General features: G+C 42.1%; 1 protein-coding gene across 1 annotated transcript in view; it reads right to left on the reverse strand.

Annotated features, from left to right (window-relative positions):
* Positions 1-958: 958 nt before the first annotated feature.
* Positions 959-24,085, reverse strand: part of ABTB1 (ankyrin repeat and BTB domain containing 1) — a 71,747-nt gene continuing 48,620 nt past the window's right edge. The window contains exons 9-12 of the mRNA XM_073591907.1: positions 18,576-18,674; positions 16,836-17,003; positions 7,770-7,970; positions 959-3,846 (exon numbers count right to left, since the gene is read on the reverse strand). Of these exons, the coding sequence (XP_073448008.1) occupies positions 3,640-3,846; positions 7,770-7,970; positions 16,836-17,003; positions 18,576-18,674 (675 nt within the window). The 3' untranslated portion in view covers positions 959-3,639. The remainder of the gene's footprint in view (positions 3,847-7,769; positions 7,971-16,835; positions 17,004-18,575; positions 18,675-24,085) is intronic.

Here is a 24,085-nt window from a genome sequence, read left to right on the forward strand (position 1 = left end):
ATAGGGCGCACAGGACTAACGTAGTCTGAATAATGTCTCTATGTAAAAGGCAGTCCAAAATAAAAATGAGGGTGCTGGTTTGATTTTCCCTTCTTTTTATATTCTTTTTTTCATTGTCTCCTTTTTAGAATGCTGCTACATGTGTTTCTATGTATTTAAATGTATTTAGATGTTTTTTAAATGAAGTCATTGTCATGAATCAAACTCTGATTGTTGTCCCCGCCCCCGGCCAACCCACTGCTAGTGTGTGTATATATATCATGCATAGTCATCACTATAGCCATAGGTTGAAAAAGGAACGATTGACGGTTCCGAAACGCGTCCCTCATTGATGACATCACATCCTCCCTCAGGCTGGTTAAGGAGCCGCTCAGTGGATGATATCACTTCCGGGTACGCCGTCTCTCCATGCTGACGACCCCGGCTTCAAAGCGGCTCCCTGTGTTCCACTCTGCTGCTGCTAGTTACAACATCCATCCGCTCTGAATGCTTCCTCCCACCGTGACCCCTTCCAATGCAGCCTTACTTATGATGTGCCTGATTACACCTTCCATCTTGTAAGTGTTTTTGAACCCAGTTGGGGCATTAAACTTGTTTTTCTTCTGCACTTAGAGGCGCCTTTGCTTGTTTTTTTTGTATCAGCTGCCAATCAATGCCCATCACCCACCAGCCTGTCCCCCTCTATGAAACCTGTCAAGTGCCCATGAAAGTACAGATCAGTGCCCAAAAAAGTGCCCATCAGTACCCCATCCGTGATGCCTGTCAGTGCCCCAAAGTGCCAATCAGTGCCTGTCACTAGCTCCTCATCAGTGCTGCCTATCCAGTGCCACCTATCAGTGCCCATCAGTGCTGCTTATCAGTGCCCATGAGGTTTTTTGTTTTTCTTTCAAAATTGTCGCTGTTTTTTCATTTATAGCGCAAAAATTAAAAAAACAAAAAAACAAAAACACAGAGGTGATCAAATACCACCAAAAGAAAGCTCTATTTGTGGGAACAAAATTATAAAAATTTAGTATGGGTCTACAGTGTTGCTTGTGTTATTGCAGTGTTGCTTTGTCATTCAAAGTGCGACAGCGCTGAAAGCTAAAAAATGTCCGGAGCAGGAAGGGGGGAAAGTGCCCAGTATTGAAGTGGTTAAGATTTTTTTCATTAAAATGTTTGCACAGACGGAAGGCTGCAAGCTCAGCTCTGTTTGAGCAGAAGGAAACCAATATACACAGCCCCAGTGCAAAGATACAATTCAAACTATGATGGAAGAGGGCTTTAGCTCTTAACATTTGGAGGGTCAGATTGTTTTTTCTATTTGAAAGAGACAATATTCTTTTAAGTAGAATGCACCTGTAGCAACCAATCTGAAAGAGGACCAACCAACCATGAGGGCACATACCTTAAGAGTGTGTAATGCCATAGATGTTGTGCACTGCAATAGTCCAGTTCCACCCTCTGCCTAGAAAGGGTTTTAATGGGCATCCTGACCCTATTTCAATATAGTCGGTAATGTGTTTTAAGCAAGCCATAGATTATGCTATTTCAGCCAGTGTTAAGGGAATATCTCACACTGTACTATTGTATTCTGACAGCGGGAGGTTTCCCAGTCCTCAGAATATAATGATCACTGCCAGAGGCTATAGCCGCCAGCAACGATCACAAGAGAAAGACCCAACAGGCTGGTTGCATGGAAGTCAAACAAGGATAATCCCCTAGCTCTAAGCTATACTTAGTGTGAAGGACCATGAGCTGGAGTCCGGTGCTCTAGCCAAGGCACTCAGCTCCCACAGATAGGTAATCCTTTATCAGAAAAAGCTTGGCAACTCAAAGTGCTCTGAAATAGCACGCCAGCATATATTCTGTACCCATGTAGCAAATAAAGTACTTTTATCCCAGAACACTTTGAGTCAAATCGATAGATAGTGCTTCTCGAGGTCATGAGGTGGTATATAAAGTAGTGATGAGTCGCGGCTTCTTCCTGGCTCCTGATGAAGTCAGTTTTGACTAAACGGATTCAGAAGTCGTGACGTCACCACGTATGTGCGCTCCCATGTTGCATTGTAGGAATCGTAGTTTCTCTAGACCGATTGTTTGTATACTTTTTAGCGTCGTTTAACTAAAGTATTACCAAGGATTTTACACTATATGAGCCTGGTGCTAGGTTTTTCTTCATTTTTGGAGATCCCTTAACAGTGGAGAACCTGCCTGTGGAGACCTGCTGGAGGACCCTGAATCAAGCAGTGAGGTTTCACTCACACAAGCACATTTTGACTTCTCTAAATAGAGAGTAACACAAGCTCTGGTAAGCACATATGCATGTTGGGTGAAAGGACAACTGGTGTTTCCTTTGCTTGGATATCGGATTTGGGACTCACAGAGACTTTGTGCGCTCATATACCAGAACCATTTTGGATTCACTATGTTTGGTGTTGTACTTTTTTTTCCCCAAGTACAACAAGCCTGCCCATAGATGGAAATTTGTCCGCATCCTGCTGAATCAGCCGATTTTTTATTTGCCTATGGCAGGTCTAATGCTGGTTTCCAGGGCTATGACTCTGAATTCACTAAGCTTCATTAACAGTGACATCGCCTCTCCTGTTTAGCCCATGCAGAAGGCAACCTGAACTTTACAGTCAGATATTGGGCAGGACAAATTTAAACTGGGTTAGCATATGCAATGCACGAGTGGTTTCTGTGACAATGTCCTTGTCACAGTGAATATAGGAAGAATGAAGGAAGCTGTTGAATGGTTGTTTTCTAGCAACAGACACCTTTCCTACTTTTTTTTTTTTTTTTTTTTTTGTTAAAAAGTAGCTTCATAGTACAAGGCAACAAGAAAAAGAGGCCTGCAAAAGTAAAGAACAACTCCAAATCAAAATACGCAAAAAGATACCTTTTTCATACTCATGCATTCTTACAAAAGTGGAGAAACTCTTAAAATGTCACAACTGTAATCACCTGATTTTTTTTTTTTTTTACCCACCAGCTGAAAGCTGAATCTGGCTTGCAGTCACTGTTCCTGCTCTGGAAGCAGATGAATAAGACACTTAAAAGACATGCACTCAGAAAGCAAGAGCGCTCAGGGTATATTAGAGGGCGAGTAGCCAAAACTACAGCTCTGCAGCATGCTTACTGAAATACCACAGATCAACTGGCTGCAGATCATAAGAGACTGGCTTACCCACAACCCAGGAGCCTGCATAAAAAAAAAAAGATCTGGGCAGAAAGTTTGCCTTCTGAGCTATTCCAATGCATAGGACAGGAATGCCAAGTATTTAAATGAGCCACTGCGGGTCTCTAGCCCAAAAAAACACAGGTGGATTGAAGGGCACAGAGTCTGCAGAACTGCACCCCAAGATGCCGTATGACTCTCCTTATGCTAAACCACTATATAGCACAGCCAGGGTAGTCACAAGATCTTGTAGCATGGTACAATTCCTATATCGGTGTGTGCTTTGAGTAAATTGTTGACTGGAGTTGCCCTTTAAACATAAATTTATGAAAAAAGAAAAGCAACAGCAGGCCTCATATAATTCAGCCCAGCCTCAAACTGCCTGTATTACTACAAATCCCATCATACCACTACATCTGGAGTGATCAATAGATCCAATCACATAAAACAGCACAACTGTACATTTGCTCTTTGTTCGCTCAGCATTCCAATCCTAAACTCCCCAGCAGATTCTCCAAAGCATCCAATCGCTGGTTAGCTTCTTCGATGGCGCTGTAGGTTTGTACGTTGCTGGTAATGTGGAAGCGAATGTCGTCAATCAGCGGGATGGAGTCCGTCTCTTGCCGTTCCTCAACTGCAGCTGCATCTTCCCGCACCGCAGCTGCAAACTCTTCTGAATCAACCAGCTGCAAAGAGAAGGGAGATATGAATTTTTTACTCAATGAAAAAATCCTTTTGAGTCGGTTGAGGGATACAGGACGGCTTAAACCTTCAGGTTATACAGCCGCATACAGGAGGATTCGACAGCGGAAATCAAAAATTAACTGTAGGGTTAGTCTGACCCAATCCATACTTGGGCTACACCAGCCTACACTGACCGCAGCAAAAAATGCATTTTGTGGTTTCCCATGGCCAGCAGTCGAAATAATCCTTTCCTGAACGCGATTCTTCCACGTTCAGGTGAGGAAGGTTTAACCTCACCTAAACGCAGCAGCTCCTAAACTCTGCTAAAAGCCTATGTGTACATGGACACTTAGGCTTTTATAGGGTGGAGTTTAGGAACTTTGAGCAAAAAAAAAAAAAAAAAAAAAAAAAAAAAAAAAAGCCAAAAGCTCCTAAACTCAAACAGTGTACATGAAGCCTAATTCATCTGAATGACCTAAATAGGAAAAAATGTTTTCAGGGGAGGGCAGGCATAGATAAGGGTGTCCTGATCCTACAGAGCCACTAGAGCTGCCATTCTCAACCAGGGTCCTCTGGAACCCTAGGGCTCTCCTTGAGGTTGCTAGAGGATCCTTGAACTGTAGCTGATTGATCTTCTATATGATGGTGCCTGCATAGTCCCAGGGTCAATGCCACTAGGCAGACCAGCAGCGTGACATACAGTATCTCACAAAAGTGAGTACACCCCTCACATTTTTGTAAATATTTTATTATATCTTTTCATGTGACAACACTGAAGAAATGACACTTTGCTACAATGTAAAGTAGTGAGTGTACAGCTTGTATAACAGTGTAAATTTGCTGTCCCCTCAAAATAACTCAACACACAGCCATTAATGTCTAAACCGCTGGCAACAAAAGTGAGTACATTCCTAAGGGAAAATGTCAAAATTAGGCCCAATTAGCCATTTTCCCTCTCCGGTGTCATGTGACTCGTTAGTGGTACAAGGTCTCAGGTGTGAATGGGAAGCAGGCGTGTTAAATTTGGTGTTATCGCTCTCACTCTCTCATACTGGTCACTGGAAGTTCAACATGGCACCTCATGGCAAAGAACCCTGGGGATCTGAAAAAAAAAGATTGTTGCTCTACATAAAGATGGCCTAGGCTATAAGAAGATTGCCAAGACTGAAACTGAGCTGCAGCACGGTGGCCAAGACCATACAGCGGTTTAACAGGACAGGTTCCACTCAGAACAGGCCTCGCCATGGTCGACCAAAGAAGTTGAGTGCACGTGCTCAGCCTCATATCCAGAGGTTGTCTTTGGGAAATAGACGTATGAGTGCTGCCAGCATTGCTGCAGAGGTTGAAGGGGTGGAGGGTCAGCCTGTCAGTGCTCAGACCATACGCCGCACACTGCATCAAACTGGTCTGCATGGCTGTCGTCCCAGAAGGAAGCCTCTTCTAAAGATGATGCACGAGAAAGCCCACAAACCATTAGCTGAAGATAAGCAGACTAAGGACATGGATTACTGGAACCATGTCTTGTGGTCTGATGAGACCAAGATAAACTTATCTGGTTCAGATGGTGTCAAGTGTGTGTGGCGGCAACCAGGTGAGGAGTACAAAGACAAATGTATCTTGTCTACAGTCAAGCATGGTGGTGGAAGTGTCATGGTCTGGGGCTGCATGAGTGCTGCCGGCACTGGGGAGCTACAGTTCATTGAGGGAACCATGAATGCCAACATGTACTGTGACATACTGAAGCAGAGCATGATCCCCTCCCTTCGGAGACTGGGCCACAGGGCAGTATTCCAACATAACGACCCCAAACACACCTCCAAGACGACCACTGCCTTGCTAAAGAAGCTGAGGGTAAAGGTGATGGACTGGCCAATCATGACCTAAACCCTATTGAGCATCTGTGGGGCATCCTCAAATGGAAGGTGGAGGAGCGCAAGGTCTCTAACATCCACCAGCTCCGTGATGTCGTCATGGAGGAGTGGAAGAGGACTCCCGTGGCAACCTGTGAAGCTCTGGTGAACTCCATGTCCAAGAGGGTTAAGGCAGTGCTGGAAAATAATGGTGGCCACACAAAATATTGACACTTTGGGCCCAATTAGGACAATTTCACTTAGGGGTGTACTCACTTTTGTTGCCAGCGGTTTAGACATTAATGGCTGTGTGTTGAGTTATTTTGAGGGGACAGGAAATTTACACTGTTATACAAGCTGTACACTCACTACTTTACATTGTAGGAAAGTGTCATTTCTTCAGTGTTGTCACATGAAAAGATAGAATAAAATATTTACATAAATGTGAGGGGTGTACTCACTTTTGTGAGATACTGTATATTATCTTTTTATCAGTCTTTAAAGTGTGTCATCCTGACCACCTCTAAAAGGGTGTATTCATCATTCTGACCACCGATGTAAGGGGCATTTTCCTCACTGACCCCTCAATGAATTGGATTTAGAAAGGGTTCATCAAAATCTGGATTTTTTTTTTTTTTTTTTTTTTTTTATAGGGGTTCTGTTAGGGTAACAAAGTTGAGAAAGGCTGCACTAGAGCATCCACTGCCTCTGCCAGTGAATACCTGAACCCAGGTGCAGTTGTTGAAATTGAAGGCCAGGAGGTCCACAACCTTTACTGGACTGACTGGAGTCAGGAATAGCCTAGGTGTCAACTAGATTGGTCTGCGTAGAGACAGCACCTACTTGTCCCACACTTGTATGCTGCAGTATAACCTGAACGTTTAGTACTAGAAAGAAAAAGATTGTTTCTTTTTGGATCAATTCATTGAGTTACTAAATTTTGTTTTGTTGTATACGTAATAAAAATGGATTTAGTTTATTTGTATTCAACTGGATTCAAATTTTTCCAATAAATTAGAAGCATTCAAAACTAAAATATCAAATCGATCCAAATTCATTGTGAAGAATAGCTTGTTGTCGAAATTCAAATTCCAGAAGACTCAAATATTCTTTTATTGTATATTCTATTCTTTTATAAATTTGAATTTAGCAAGACGGCTATATTGTTTCTATTCTATTCTATATTTGAATTTCAAAATTCGTATTTCAGAGGACAGCTATATTCTAATCTATTTGTTTTCTATTCTATTCTTTTATATTGTGTCTTATTCTATTCTTTTCGAAAGTCGAATTTTAGAAGATGGCTATATTTTTTCTATTCTGTTTTTCTATTCTATTCTATCCTATTCTGTTTCATTCTATTATATTCTTTTCTAAATTCAAATTTCGGAAGACAGCTGTATTTAATACACACAGTCGTTGAATGAAATAAGCAACGGTCAGCAATTCGTTTACAGTTCGAATTTGTTTTCGAATCCAATTTAATTTTCAAATTCATTTTGAATTCTATTCAAATTCAGATAATTAGTTATTTCAGGCTAAATTTTGTTTTGTTATTTTCGATTTGTTTAAATTTGTTATTATTGTAATTTCGTAAATTTGGATACATCCAAATCTCAGAATACCGAGAATTTCGTCCTAATTTCGATTGAGGACAAAAACGAACCATACATGTCAATTTAGGACTTTGCGGTCTCAATTAAAAGAAATAAATGTTACGACAAGCCCTTTGCCTGAAAGGGAGTTTGGCAACACAGCCATTTTTTTTTTTTTAGAAGCATCTACCAAAAGTTGAAATCTCAGTTCTGGGTGGATACAACCTTACTGTTTCCTGTTTCCCTGAAAATAAGACCTAGCGTGATTGTGAATGATGGCTGCAATATAAGCCCTATCCCCCAAATAAGCCCTACCCTGTTTCCTCGAAAATAAGACCTACAAGGACTTTAACTAGGGCTTATTTGGGGGATAGGGCTTATATTGCAGCCATCACCGACAATCACGCTAGGTCTTATTTTCGGGGAAACAGGGTAGCAAGCTTTGCATAGATAGGAATCCTCTTGGGGTGGGCACCATACCTTCTCGACGATTCGGGCCATGTACTCCGTACACTGATCTTCCAGGCGTGTCAACTGAAAGAGTTTTGCCAACTTCCAAATTCCGATAACGCTGTCCTCGTCCAGCATCTGTGCCAATACTTTCCCGCACAGTCTCTTTAATCCCGGAAGAAGATACAGGTCAGCGACGCACAGCACCTCGTATGCGTTTTCCGGACTCAGCTAAAAAAAAAAAACCAAAAGAGACAAGAGCTTCAGAAAAGGGCCATGGAACAAAAGGTCATAGAAGTTACCAAAGGATAAGAGATTGTTAGGGGAAAAAGACAACAGAAAATGCACTGATCTCCGTCCAAAATACTCGCTTGTCCTGCTATGACCTCCGAGGACAGGAACATACGAGAAATGACCGCTCTCAAGATCTCTTAAAAGAACAAAAGGTCAATTAAAAGCCATCACTTTTTAAGCCAAAAAATGTTAAAGAAGGGTTTAATCTGATTGGTAGCTGTGAGAAACTTCTAAACGATGTGCCACTTTGAAAAATCAGACTACATGAGAGACAGAACATTAACCTACGAGTTCCTGAGCCTTAAGCGGGCCAAAGACGGTTGGAATCTGGGCTGGTTCAGCCAAGATTCAAGCCCTGTATGGGTATGCTAAATGTACCCAAGTTGATTGATTGATTAACTTGGGTACAACCAGCCTGTCAGATTTTTCATGCAATTATTGCCAGCGGCTATAGACACTGGCAGTAATCACTGTATGTTCTCCCCCCGCCAGGAGAAAACACAATGGCTCCACGCGAGGGATTCCCCCATCAACCCTGTGTTGATGGGGGAATCAAGCTATTTTCTTTCCTGCGACCCGTGGTTGCAGGAAAGAAAATCGCTCCATCTATGGCCGGATTAAAGTAAGCCGCACCAGTTTTATATTTTTTTCTTTTAAACCCTACAAAAGGGTAAAGGCATAATGTGCTAGTATGCATTGCATACTAGCACATTACGAAATACTTAGCTTAGAACTAAGCCCTCCAGCGCCATGCTGTCATGGCAGGCACTTCCATCTTCACCCGGTCTTACTTACGGGTTTGCGTCCTCCGGCCTTTTGATTGGCCGCGCGCAGGCTTCACGGACCACGGCAGAAATCGCTAAAGGGACAGCACGGTATTTCTGTCCCTTCAGAGCGTATGCACTGGTGACGTCACCGGCTGCATGCAGTGTGAATATCTCCTAAACAGCGAGATATTCACTGTACCTACAGTTAAGCCTCATTATAGGATTACCCATCACTGGAACAATCGGGTTCAGGTAAGTGAAAAGTTGGGCTCTGGGGGGCTGCTGCACTACAGAAGGTTTTTCACCTTAAAGGGGTTGTAAAGGGGTTGTAAAGGTTTGTGTTTTTTCACCTTAATGCATCATATGCATTAAGGTGAAAAAACACCTGGCAGTCACCGACCCCTCCAGCCCTCCCAATTTACTTACCTGAACCCCTTTATTCAAGTCGGCGGGGCGCGCTGTCTCTCTCCACGGGCTCCTGGCTCTTGATTGGATAGATTGTTAGCAGATTGTTAGCAGTGCAGCCATTGGCTCCCACTGCTGTCAATCAAATCCAATGACGCGGGTGCCGAGGGGCGGGGCTGAGTCCTGCATTCGACGGCTATGGACGCCAAATGCTGGATTCTGGAGAGCGCCCGCAAGGTAACCCACTTCCGAGGGGGTTATCAGATGTGGGGAGGAGCTGAGGTATGTTTAATATATATATATATATATATATATATATATATATATATATATATATATATATATATATATATATATATATATATATAAAAATTTTTTTTTAAACAAATTACACCTAGGCCTCATGCACACGGATGTTTTTACAGCCGCTTTTTTGAGCGTTTTTTGCAGCTTAAAAACGCCTGTCTATGTCTTCATGCCCACCTAGGCACTTTTGAGCTGCAAATGGCATAGCCGTTTTTAAGCTGTAAAAAAAACCCAGGACCAGTGCGTTCCGTGGCGCAGCACTAGAGCTGTAAAAACACGAAACGCGAAAAAACGCCAATGCGGCGTTTTTGAGCTCCGGCGTTTCTTTGCTCCAAAGGGAGTGCATATAGCTGAGAGATGTGTTTTTCTTTAAAAACGCTACTTAACGCTAAAAAACACCCAAAAACACGCAAAAAACGCTACGCTACATTTGAATAAATACATTTTTTTAAATTTACTAGGTTTTATTCATGAAGAAATAATAAACAGATTATATATTTTTCTGTAGTGCTTACCAACATTACTTTTTTGTAATTAGCGCAGCCCCAGATATTTACCCCAAAATAGAACTATCAAATTCTGTGTTTTTTTTTTAGAATGTAACATTTCTGACAAGTTTTCTTGATACCAAGAGATAAATGAGGTTTCCAGCTGATTGACAGCCTCAGCTTTGTTCCTGTGTGCAGGGGGGAGGAGGGAAGGATGTCCCTTCCCTCCAATTAGCTCTCAGAACTCTCCTCACTGAGCTTTGCAGAGTGTAACTGCAGCTCTCCACCCCCCCCCCTTTTTTTTTCTAATTCTCAGACAAGCTTATAAATTCTGCACTTTGAACGGATGTAGAGAAAAGGAGACTGCAGATAAACGGGTACAACTTATGTAGGGAGATTTGTTTCATCTCTGTGTATCACCTGAAGTCAGTCACTTTACTGAGTATATGTGAGGGTTTACAACCACTTTTAAGCTCAAAGTAAAGGCTTGCATTTTATTTTAAGGCTGCTTTATTCCCCTTTTTTGCACCTACATTGCAACGCACACTTGGGGGAAAAAAAAATCCACAACATTATTGTGTGTAATTTGTTAACATTTAGATCAGATTAAATCAGGTTGGAAGGACACAAATTAGCGAAGAGGCTATTTTTTTTTTTAACCACTTCCGGCCCAAGGTACGTCCAGGGACGTCCTTGACTTTGTGGGGGTATATCTGAATGATGCCTGCAGCTACAGACATCATTCAGATATCATCTTTTATTGCCGGCAATTCCCGATACACCATAGGAACGATCATAGCGGCTGTTCCGCCACTTGATCGTTCTTACGGGCGGCGAGAGGGGACGCCCCCGCCGGTGCTTCCATCGGTGAGTCGGAGACAGGATCCGCCAGCCCCGGATGGTGATCATAGAGATTTCCGGTGGACCAGATGGTCGCCAGAGTCTCTATGATCGCTCGGAGGCCGGGCGCGATGTTATGACGTCACGTCCGGCCTCTGCATTCAAACGAATGGCGGCGCCTCGGCTGGGAAGCCGTGATCGTTATTTTGTTAATTTTTTTTATTTCAGGCTTCCCAGCCTAGAGGTGAGATGTGGGGTCTTATTGAACCCATATCTCACTGTAAAGAGGACCGATCGTGCCATATTCCTATTACAAGGGATGTTTACATTTCTTGTAATAGGAATAAAAGTGATCAATTTTTTTTTTTTTTTAAAGTGTCAAACTAAAAAATAAAAATAAAATTAACAAGAAAAAAAACAAAACAAAACAAAAAAAAACCGCCCCTGTCCCTGTGTGCTCGCACACAGAAGCGAACGCATACATAAGTCCCGCCCACATATGAAAACGGTGTTCAAACCACACGTGGAGGTATCACTGCGGACGTTAGAGCAAGAGCAGTAATTCTAGACCTAGATCTCCTCTAACTTAAAACATGTAACCAGTAAAAAAAAAAAAAAAAAAAAAAAAAAATGTAAAACGTCGACTATGGGGATTTTTATGTAGCGATGTTTGGCGCCACGAGCGTGTGCAATTCGGAAGTGTGACATGTTAGGTATCTATTTACTTGGTATAACTTCATCTTTCACATTATGCAAAAAAAAAATTGGCCAAACTTTAATGTTTTGTTTTTTTTAAAGCATTAAACTGTTTTTAAAAAAGAAAAAAAAAAAAAATGTTTGAAAAGTTGCTACGCAAATACCGTGCGAGATAAAGAGTTGCAATGGCCGCTATTGTATTCTCTAGGGCAGTGATGGCGAACGCGTGCCGTCTCTGTGGGCACGCCATGACAATTGAGAATGATATCCTGCAGTGACAAATCATTGAATCGGCTAGCGGTGACGTGTCTGAGTGGGCGTGACGCATGCTCCGAACGCGTGCGGTGAAGCTACGCCCCCCCCCCCCCGTTCGAGCATCTGACGTTCCCTGCCGACGTGCCTGCTGTGGGAAATCCCTTCCTCGGAGCAATGGACACCATCGGAGCGACCGGGGACTGAGCCCACACCGCAGCCCAGCTGGAAACCGGAGGACAACCGACTGATTTGAACTCCTGAAACGTGAGTGTAATTGTAATTGTAATCCACTTGCCAACCGGGCCATAGCCGAAAGATGGCTACAGCGCAGTCGGCTTATTCTGGGAGGACGTCCATGGACGAATCTTGCTCCCGCGCGCCCTACGAGGGGAGAGGGGGAGAGAGATCGTTCGCAGTATGGGTACTGAGCAGCGCTGTGGGCACTACAGATCCAGCCCACAGCGCTGCTCAGTGCCCATACTCTGCCCAAAAAAAAAAAATGTTTAATGGAAATCTCCGTTATTGTGTTTTTCTTTTTAAACAAAAGCTGTTAATTAGTTTGGACAACTGTACGAGTTGTTTTTTCTAAACGCAACCCTCGGCATTCAGGTGTAATTGCGGTGTTGGCATTTTGAAAAAAATAAGTCGTTTTGTGTTGCAGTTTGGGCACTTGGGCTCAAAAAGGTTCGCCATCACTGCTCTAGGGTCTTTGCTAAAAAAAAAACATAACGTTTGGGGGTTCTATGTCATTTTCTAGGAAAAAAAAAAAAAATGATGAATTTTACATGTAGGAGAGAAGTGTCAGAATTGGCCTGGATGGGAAGTGGTTAACATTACAAAGTACCTAGGAATTTACAAGCATTTCTGGTATTTCCTTCACTTTTGCAGATTACAAAATGTTTTCAATGATACATTTTATATGGGGGGCCAAACTGGAGAAGTTTCCTGTTTAGTACAAACACTAACGGGTCCAAAGCATACCCATGTGTAACCCTCTGTTGCCCCCTGCTGGGCATGTCTATTAAAAGCATAGCATTGCTTATTAATGTGAACCTGTTTTTTTTATCTATTATTAAAAATAAAATCTGCGGTTACCGAGCCAAAAAGGCCATTCTGTGCTCATCCCTGATCTAGTTTCACTCGGTGAGCGGGGCCCCACTTTCTCTGACCCCGTGGCTAAGTCTTTCCAATTACCATCTCCTGTCCAATGAGATTGCCTCATTGGTCAGTAAAGACATTCTCATTGGGCAGTTTGATGGTAAGTGGTAGGGCTTAAAATGGTAAAGTTGGACCTTAGTAGAAGTAGGACTAGAGGAGGGGCACTGAAGAGACTTTTCTGGTCGAAGGCAAAAATCAAGCATTTAGTGGCGTCTGCTCTTAGTCAGGACTTTATTTGCAGAGATGTAAAATAAATACAGGTTCACTTTAAATGCCAACATTCAGTCTACATCCACTCAGTACTTTCCCAGGTGCATCAAAGTAAATGGTCTTCAATGTTATTTTCTTTTTAAAGCAGCCACACAGCCAGAGCAGAAAAGCCTGTCCTCCACCAGCAGCTAAGTAGGGAAGCATTGGTCTTAATGCTGATGGTCTGGCACACACCTGCTGACTCCAGACTTATAGCTGTGCAATCAAAGCTCATGCTCCCCACTGATTGGAGAGCTCTAGCTTTGATTGACCTGTGCAGAGAGACCACTGCTTTCATACATACAGCAAGGAGCCTACTCTGCAGCATGCTGGCAGGGGACACGCATTCCTACTAAGGCTGTGGCTGCTTTCTAAAGAAAACCAACTGTAAGAGTTTGCACACTTTTTGTTTCAATGCATTTTGTATGTGTTGTATTTGGCCAAATTAAAGTTGTTGTAAACCCTTACAGACCACTTTTTTGCTACAGGTAAGCCTATAATAAGGCTTACCTGTAGCTACCCCGGATATCTCCTAAATCTCAACGGTTTAGGAGATATCCCCTGTATTTGGATGTGCCGACATCATCGGCACATGTGCACTAAAGCAAACTGAAGCAACGGCGCGTACGTGCAGTTGCTTCTGTTAGACTGTGCCGTTACCGGTGGCTCCCGCGGGCATTCGCGGGAGTGACGTCATCGCGGTTTCCGGCCAATCACAACACCGGAGCCACAATACCCGGAAGTAACTCCGGGGAGAAATGTCGCCGGCCAGAGCGGTGAACGAGGACCGCTGCGGGGGCTTCGATCTAAGGTAATACATAATGAGCTGGTATGCTATGCATACTAGCTCATTATGCCTTTGTCTTGCAGTTTTTTTTAATTTTTTTATTGGGTTTACAACCACTTTAAAGTGATTGTAAAGTCTTGTTTAAAAAAACAAAAACACAACACACGTTATACTTACCTGCTCTGTGCAGTGGATTTGCACAGAGCAGCCCCAATCCTCCTCTTCTTTGGGTCCCTCTTCGCTGCTCCTGGCTCCCCCCCCCCTCCTGTTGAGTGCCCCCTACAGCAAGTAGTTTGCTATGGGGGCACCCGAGCCAAGCAACAGCTCGGTGTGTCCATTCAGACACAGAGCTGCTGTTCAGCCACACCCCCTCTCTCTCCCGATTGGCTAAATGACTTTGATTGACAGCCGCGGGACCCAACGGCGCCGCTGCGGTGTCTCAGCCAATCAGGAGGAGAGTCCCGGATGGCCAAGGGACTCGTGGACATCGCTGGACAGAGATGGAGCTCAGGTAAGTATTAGGGAGGCTGCTGCACACAGAAGGCTTTTTATCATAATGCATAGAATGCATTAAGATGTAAAGGTAGAAGGTTTTTTAACTCCTTTAAAAACTTAAAAAAAAAAAATCTTCTTATTTTTATTTTGGATAGAGCAAGGGCAGGTTATAACCCCTGTTAAAAAGTTTTTCGCCATCTGTTCCCTTAAGTTATACTTTGTTTAGTTTGGCTAAAAATAGCGCCTGCAAAGCGCCCTGAAAGAGCCGCGGCTGTGTCTCCAGTGTGAAAGCCCAGAGGGCTTTCACACTGGTGCGGTGCGCTGGCAGGACGCTAAAAAAAGTCCTGCTGCTAGTAGTATCTTTGGAGCGGTGAAGGAGCGAGGTATACGCCGCTCCTTCACCGCTCCTGCCCATTAAAATCAATGGGGCAGCGCAGCTATACCGCCGGCATAGCGCTGCTGCAGCAGAGCTTTGCGGTGGTTTAAACCCTTTCTCGGCCACAAGCGGGGGGGTTAAAGCGCCCCGCTAGCGGCCGAATAGTGCCACGAAATTGACGGTAAAGCGCTGCTAAAAGTAGCGGCGCTTTACCACCGACGCACCCACCACCCCAGTGTGAAAGGGGCCTTGAGGAAAACCTATGTTGGAAAGGATATAGAGGCTGCCATCGCTTACCATCAGAAGGTTCTAGTTGCATTGTTGGGGATCCCAGATCACCTGCACAGAACAAGCTCAGCGGAGCTCAAGAAAAAGAATAACCAATAGTGGTTATTCTAGTCTCTATTACATCCCTGAGCTCCGCTGTGAGTACAAGAATAACCTTTAAAACAGGCAACAGACACGCCTAAGCCTGTCTAAAGCCTAGTACACATGTGCTGAATGTTGGGTGGTCCGTCAGAAGCCTGGCTGTTCGGCCAGCTTTTGTTGAAGGAGCATGACCAATGGCTGAGAGCGCTGACCGGAGTGTTCCGGCGGTCAAAACACAATAGCTCAGCCGGGGAGATCTTTGTACTAACAAATATCGCATAGTTAGTACAGCCCCCCCCCCCAAGCTGACAATTTTTTGTTGTTCAGCCCACTGGATTGAACTAAAAAAATATATATATTATAATATATATATATATATATATATATATATATATATATATATATATATATATATATATATATATTATATTATATTATATTATATATGTGTGTGTGTGCTCTATGCTTAAGAGATGAAAAGCCACTCCTACATCAGTGGCAGTGCATGGGTTAAATAGATTTTGGGAACACAATCTAATTCCAGAGAGTCACATTCTGCCATTAATGTTCTTTTCTGAATCACCCCGAATCTGTAGGTTTTCAAAATGAAGGGCCAGTGCGTTCCCTCGTTCAAGCATCACTCAGTCACAAACTGACACCCTGCAGGACGAGAGGGAGGTTGCACAGCACAAGTTTTTCTACTCATCACATGCACTATAAAAAGTCTGCTGCATCTGACTGTAAAGGAGTATATGACACTAAGCATGTGAACCGGGGTCACTGATAAGAGGGATATGACCTGCCCTCCTGTACAGGGCCCAGGCCCCATAAGTTCAACAGGGGGGGGGGGGGGGTCAGAGCAGCAAGAATGGGTGCAATCACTGGAACCAATCCCCCTGTGGCCCTCTGAATTTACAATAATTCAGTTTATGAATGAACAGGGAGCCTCTGTTTGGACCCCTGATATTATTGCACCAAAATAAAAATTTGAACAAAAAAAAAAAAAAAATAAAAGTGTAACTTTTTTTTTTTAAGAAATGTAAAAAAATAAAATTTACCAAAAAAAACCCCACATAAATAAGGGCTCATGCTCACAAGTATTCTGATCGCATGAATGAGTGGCTTGTTCATGTGGCTGGAGCCACCTGTTAGGCCTGGTTCACTGTTCTGTCAGCCGGGCTGCACAGGGCCTCATGATTTCTAACAGCAGCCCTGATGTGAACTATAATACCACTGCCATCCAAGGAAGGAGAATCATGCCGTACCAGTAACAACCAATCACCTATTAGTGTTAATGGTGAACTCCAGATAAAATGGCCAATTCAAATTTGTGAAAAAGGACAGTTTCACCTCCAGTTATGCTAAAGCAGTTGTGTGATCCAGGAACATCTACCAGACGAACAGCTTTGTCCTGAACCTCCCCGCAGACTAAAGTGAGGCTTATAAAAATTGCCTTCCCAAGACCCATCGCCTGAAACTAGACAATGAAGGAGCAGCAGCACAATGGTGAATGTCTCTGCTCTGCTTTACTCTGCACTACAGACCAACACAGGCATTCGGGGGGGGGGGGGCTGTATTTAAAATCGGTCATGGCGGTTGCGGGGTGATCACCTCGGTGTCATCGCTGTAGATATAGTATAGGACGCGGGTGAAGGTCTCCTCGTTGATGTTGTGCAGGGTGATCACTGGGATGCTGGGCTGGCTCTGCAGCTCTTGGCTCTCGCAGAAGTGATCTTGCAGCAAAGCTTTGAAGTAGTCGCTCCGACCACAGAAAAACGACTGCAATGTAAGAAATGTTGACATTAAACAATTCGTCTGCTGCGCTAAATAAAGCCGCCATGTACAAGCTCTACACTCCAGCTGTTCAGCAACATCGAGTCCATGAACTTTGCTGATCTGATCCCCTTTGGTCCATTAAATATACAAATTGGAAGCATTTTGTTAGTTCTGCAAAGTAAATATTTTGATCTCATCACATAAACAATTAACTTTTTTTTATATTTGCACTAACAGTTACATTTTTGTGACAAGCTTTTGAGGCCTACCACCCTTTTCTAAAGTCAAAGCGGTACTGATATTATTATTATTAATACATTATTATCAGTAACAATAATAATAATAATAATAATAATAATACCAGTAGTAGTAGTAATAATAATAATAAACAATAATATCAATAGTAGTAATAATATCAGTAGTAGTATTATTATTACTACTGATATTATTACTACTACTATTGATATTATTTATTTTTATTACTACTACTGGTATTATTATTGTTACTGATATTTTTCTTCTTATTATTATTATTAATATCAATAGTATTACTACTACTACTGGTATTATTATTACTATTACATATATTATTATTACTACTACTATTATTACTATTATTGAGATTATTAACCACTTGACCTCTGGAAGATTTACCCTCCTTCATGACCAGGCCATTTTTTGCAAAACAGCACTGCCTTACTTTAACTGACAATGGACCTTTGGTCCATTAAATATACAATTGGAAGCATTTTGTTAGTTCTGCAAAGTAAATCTTTTGATCTCATCACAAAAATAATTAACTTTTTTTTTTTTTAATTTGCACTAACAGTTACATTTTTGGGACAAGCTTTGGAGGCCTACCACCCTCTTCTAAAGTCAAAGCGGTAATAATATTATTATTAATAATAATAATAATAATAATAATAATAATAATAATACCAGTAGTAATAATAAATAATATCATCAATAGTAGTAATAATATCAGTAGTAATAATATTACTACTGCTACTGATATTATTACTACTACTACTATTATTATTAGTAATATTATCAATAGTAGTAATAATACCAGTAGTAATACTATTGATATTATTATTATTATTTTTATTCATATCAATAGTATTACTACTACTACTGGTATTATTATTACTACTATTACAGACATTCTTGTTACTGAAATTATTACTACTACTACTACTTTTATTACCATTATTGATATTATTAACCACTTGACCTCTGGAAGATTTACCCTCCTTCATGACCAGGCCATTTTTTGCAATACAGCACTGCGTTACTTTAACTGACAATTACACGGTCGTGCAACACTGTACCCAAATAAAATTGAGGTCATTTTTTTTCCCACAAATAGAGCTTTCTTTTGCTGTTATTTGATCACCACTGTGTTTTTTTTATTTTTTGCGCTATAAACAAAGACTGACAATTTTGAAAAAAAATAAATAAATAAATAAAAATAATCACCTTCAATCTGTCTTTACCCAACCACTCATTTTAATTGTCTGCAAATGAGATTTTCTATCCAACAAGAAGAAAATAAAATGACATAAAGTCTCTTACTTTGTGGCACAGGAAGTTGTAACCCTGGATCTGGAAACAGAGGTCAGGGTAACTGCAGAAATTATCTGTGCTATCAAATGGCAGCTCACCGAACCCCACCTATAGGAAAGGAAACAGAACAGAGGTCAGGTATATCAGAACAAAATGTACTACTACGGAATTTCTTATAAAGAACCACTTAAAAAGTGTTACTAAACCCACAACAGTAAAAAATTGTTCATTTTGCCTGGATCAACTGCTAAACTGAAATTCAGTATATGTCCATTAAAATAATGGCTCAACCAATCGCCGTATAAACATTCATATGGCGCAGTCCACATGACCAAAATACAAACTGTGCAAAAAGAAGGAAAAAGGATCCTACCAAGAAGGTCACCGCTGCAGAACACCACGGTTGAATAAAAATATGTTTAACCAGTTCCCGACCGCCGCACGTCGATATACATCGGCAGAATGGCACGGGTGGGCAAATGGGCGTACCTGTACATCCCTCCTTAAGAGCGGGATATGGGGTGCACGCCACTGGAGCGTGCCCGTGGGAGCCTTGATGTCCGCCGGCGGCGAGGAGAGGCAGAACTGGGAAATGTAAACAAGACATTTCCCTGTTCTGCCTAGTGACATGACAGGGATCTTCTTCTGTTCCCTGTCATCGGGAACAGTGATCTCTGTCATGTTCTAGTGAGCCCATCCCCCCCTACAGTTAGAACACACTCAGGGAACACACTGTTAACCCCTTCATCGCCCCCTAATGTTTAACCCTTTCCCTGCCAGTGACATTTATACAGTAATCAGTGGCTAATTTAGCTCTGATCGCTGTGTAAATGTCAGTGGTCCCAAAATGGTGGTGCCAAAAGTGTCCAATGCTATCCAGATTAAAAAATTAAAAAAAACGCAGATCACCGCCATTACTAGAAAAAAAAAAATAATAATAATAACAAAATATTAATAAATACAAAACATGTATAAAGGAATTTCACAAAGTACTTCCTTGATCCTGATGCTCGCTTTTGGCGACGTTGCATAATGACTACAGGCGATACCTATCGTTCTGGCTGGTAGTGACTCACACATAGGGAAATCACCCTGGTATTGGTTCCTGGATTTAGTTTATCAAGCAGGGGGAGAGGGTGGGAATGTTGAGACCGATATACAGTTGAGATGAGAAACAGGACTTTCTGATTCACAGCATGTAAGCCTCATTCTACATTAGCATACAGGGAACCACTAGTATCTCACCACCTCGGCCGTCTCCGCTGCCTCATCTACCCAGAGCTCGCAGTTTGTGTGTGCAGACTGCAGATACTGTCCTGTTGCATTTGGGTTCAAAACTCTATCTGAATAGGGTACGGTGTGTCCACACCCAGGGGAAAGGGTCCCCGGGGTCACTACATCACCGCCAAACGAAGCCGCAGACTACGACCGTCCTCTCGTCATAGACGTGGTGACTTCACGCTGATGCTACACTACGCTGATGCTGAAGAAATTAGCTTGGCTTGCCAACTTCTTCAGAGCAAAGCAATTATATATTTATTGAGTAACGCACAGAAAGTTCTATAGGATGTAAAAACTAAAGAGTAAAGCCATTATATTCATGCCTCCAGGAATAGTTGTAGATTGCATCCATTATTCGGGCCCTTCGGAGTCATAGAACATAAATTATGAATCCAAAATTTTTTCCTTCTGTAGTAAAATAGTATCAAAAGTCACGTCTTCTGATTGGGAGGTTCAAAACATAGATACCCTTCACCACAAGTCCCTTTGGGTTACTATGATGGAATTGTTTAAAAGTGCAATGTCAGGGGGCGCTGATCATCATTTTTATTACTACCGATGTGTTCACAAATTCTTATCCGGAGCTGTCTCTTGGTTTTTCCTATGTAGATTTTATTACGTGGACAGCTAACCATACAAGTTACTCTTATAGTAGCACAATTAATAAATTGTTTTAATTTATACAATTTTATTTCCTTCAGAATTGGTGAACACATCGGTTCGGTGGACATATTTGCAAATACTGCAGTGTCCACAGGCATACATGCCTTTCAGTGGCACAAGATATGTTAACCAGTTTGGGGTTTGGGTTCTCTGATATTCAGATTAAACTAGGGAATCATTCAGGTTCTGTGCTCTTCTAGCTGTCAAGAGAAGTCTCTGGCCCACTATAACTGAAATAAGGAGATTTGAACTTAGAATATGCCAATGTCTTTAAAAGGACATTTCTAATTTGGTTCCATTGGGAACCATATTTTGTTATTATTCTTGAGTAGTCTTTTTGTTGTAAGATGCCTCTTTTTTGGCTTAGCAGGAGATCTTCACGCTTGTATTTAGTCGCTTTGCTTTCTTCAGTGATTTCTGTGAATATCCTCTCTCCCTTAAACCCTTTATATGTTGCATTGGCTTCCTCTTTGAAATGAATATCCTCAGAGCAGTTTCTCCTAATCCTTAAAAACTGTCCTGTGGGTATCCCAATCGAACAATGATCTAGGATGGCGACTCTGTGCCAATAACAATGTATTGGCAGTGGTTTCTTTACGGTAGGTTTGGGTAGTAAATTTTATTACCCTCTATAGCGAGCTACAGATCAAGGAAGAGCAGTGTAACTTCATGGCTGGAGTACGCAAGCGTAATATTCCTCTCATTCTGGTTTAATTGTGACAGAAATTCCGTCAGTTGATCCACCTTCCCACTCCAGACCAAGGGGACATTGATGTACCTCAGCCACAGTAAAAAGTGGCCAAGGTACATCGAAGATTTATACAACGCCTCCTCCTCCCAGAGGCCCAAGTGGAGGCACGCATATGCCAGGGCCCATGGCGCTCCCATACAGGTACCCCCCTTTGCTGATAATGACTCCCAAAAACCGAAAGCAATTATTACTTAGCATAAAGTCTAGCAGTTCAAATCACAAATTCATTGTGTGCTCCCAATGTTGGATATTCTTGTTCAACAAAATAGCTTTGATTCCTCACACATGTGGAATTGACATATACAAAGTCTCAACGTCAATTCCCACCAGGTGTATTCCTTCTGGGAGTCATAGGCCTGTGTAAGGAGCACATCCCTCGTGTCTGACAAAGGAGGGCAGGTTGCTTACTAGACCTTTAATAAAAGGGAGTCCACATATTTACCTACTTTTTCTAAGGGGCCCTTATTGGCAGAGACTATAGGTCTTCCTGGGGGTTGGGTCATTGACTTATGTAATTTGGGGATTATATAGAATGTGGAAACATATTCCTCAACCATTAAATAATTGCATTCTTTTTTAGAGAGCATACCTGCTTCAAAACCCAAATTTTACATTTTTCATTAAGTGTATTAACAAGTTTTGGAAATGGGTTGATGAACTAAATCCCAGGAACCAATACCAGCGAGTCACTACCAGCCACAACCATAGGTATCACCTGTAGTCATTATGCAATGCCACTAAAAGCAAGCATCAGGAAGTACTTTGTGAAATTGGTTCCTTATACAGGTGATACTCGAAAAATAAGAATATCGTGCAAAAGTTCATTTATTTCACTAATGCAATTTAAAATGTGAAACCAATATATGAGATGGACTTATTACATGCAGATCAAGATGGTTCAAGCCATGATTTGTCATAATTGTGATGATTATGGCTTACAGCTCATGAAAACCCCAAATCCACAATCTCAGAAAATTAGAATATTGTGAAAAGGTGCAATATTCTAAGCTCAAAGTGTCCCACCCTAATCAGCTAATTAAGCCATAACACCTGCAAAAGGGTTCCTGAGCCTTTAAATCGTCTCTCAGTCTGGTTCAGTAGGAATCACAATCATGGGAAAGACTGCTGACCTGACAGTTGTACAAAAAACCATCACTGACACCCTCCATAAGGCGGGAAAGCCTCAAAAAGGTGATTGCAAAAGAAATTGGATGTTCCCAAAGTGCTGTATCAAAGCACATTAATAGAAAGTTATGTGGAAGGGAAAAGTGTGGAAGAAAAAGGTACACAAGCAGCAGGGATGACCGCAGCCTGGAGAGGATTGTCAGGAAAAGGCCATTCGAAAGTGTTGGGGACTTTCACAAGGAGTGGACTGAGGCTGGAGTCAGTGCATCAAGAGCCACCACACACAGACGGATCCTGGACATGGGCTTCAAATGTTGTATTCCTCTTGTCAAGCCACTCCTGAACAACAAACATCAGAAGCGTCTTACCTGGGCTAAAGAAAATCAGACCTGGTCTGTTGCTCAGTGGTCCAAAGTCCTCTTTTCTGATGAGAGCAAATATTGCATCTCATTTGGAAACCAAGGACCCAGAGTATGGAGGAGAATGGAGAGGCACTCTGCTAGATGTTTGAAGTCCAGTGTGAAGTTTCCACAGTCTGTGTTGATTTGGGGAGCCGTGTCATCTGCTGGTGTTGGTCCACTGTGCTTCATTAAGTCCAGGGTCAATGCAGCCGTCTACCAGGAGATTTCGGAGCACTTCATGCTTCCTTCCGCAGACGAGCTCTATGGGGATGCTGACTTCATTTTCCAGCAGGACTTGGCACCTGCCCACACTGCCAAAACCTGGTTCAATGACCGTGGGATTACTGTGCTTGATTGGCCAGGAAACTCGCCTGACCTGAACCCCATAGAGAATCTATGGGGCATTGCCAAGAGAAAGATGAGAGACAGGAGACCGAACAATGCAAAAGAGCTGAAGGCCGCTATTGAAGCATCCTGGTCTTCCATAACACCTCAGCAGTGCCACAGGCTGATAGCTTCCATGCCACGCCGCATTGAGGCAGTAATTGCTGCAAAAGGGGCCCAAACCAAGTACTGAGTACATATGCATGGTTATACTTTTCAGGAGGTCCGATATTGTTCTATGTACAATCCTTGTTTTATTGATTGCATGTAATATTCTAATTTTCTGAGATTGTGGATTTGGGGTTTTCATGAGCTGTAAGCCATAATCATCACAATTATGACAAATCACGGCTTGAACTATCTTGCTTTGCATGTAATGAGTCTATCTCATATATTAGTTTCACCTTTTAGGTTGCATTAGTGAAATAAATGAATTTTTGCACGATATTCTAATTTTTCGGGTATCACCTGCACATGATTAATCCTGGACTATACTTCTTATCGAAGACGCTTTGCAGCATCCACGCCAGTGAATATACACATCACATCCATGGTTTCTAGGACTCACATTCAAAATCCTTTAGTGCATCAATCTATTTTGCAATTATCTATTTAGTACCTAGATCTGATTAGTGCGATTGCTGGGATGCATGGATGTGAGTGCAGCTGCGACCTGTCCCAAGACAACGTTGTCTTTTTAACTTAGTTGTGGAAGATTATTTTTCCATTTGAATTCATTTGCTTTTTTGATTGTTTATTAATTATGGTGCATTTTTCTACATTAAAACATTTTTATGCAACCGTGGTGTTCTGCAGTGGTGACCTTGGTAGGATCCTTTTCCTCCCTTCTCCACTGTATATGCAGTAAAGCATGCTTGTTATGGAACCTAAGGGGTTAATCCTGCACATTTTGT

The sequence above is a fragment of the Aquarana catesbeiana genome, linkage group LG07 (assembly GCF_042186555.1).
Source record: "Aquarana catesbeiana isolate 2022-GZ linkage group LG07, ASM4218655v1, whole genome shotgun sequence".
NCBI classification, from domain to species: Eukaryota; Metazoa; Chordata; class Amphibia; order Anura; family Ranidae; genus Aquarana; species Aquarana catesbeiana.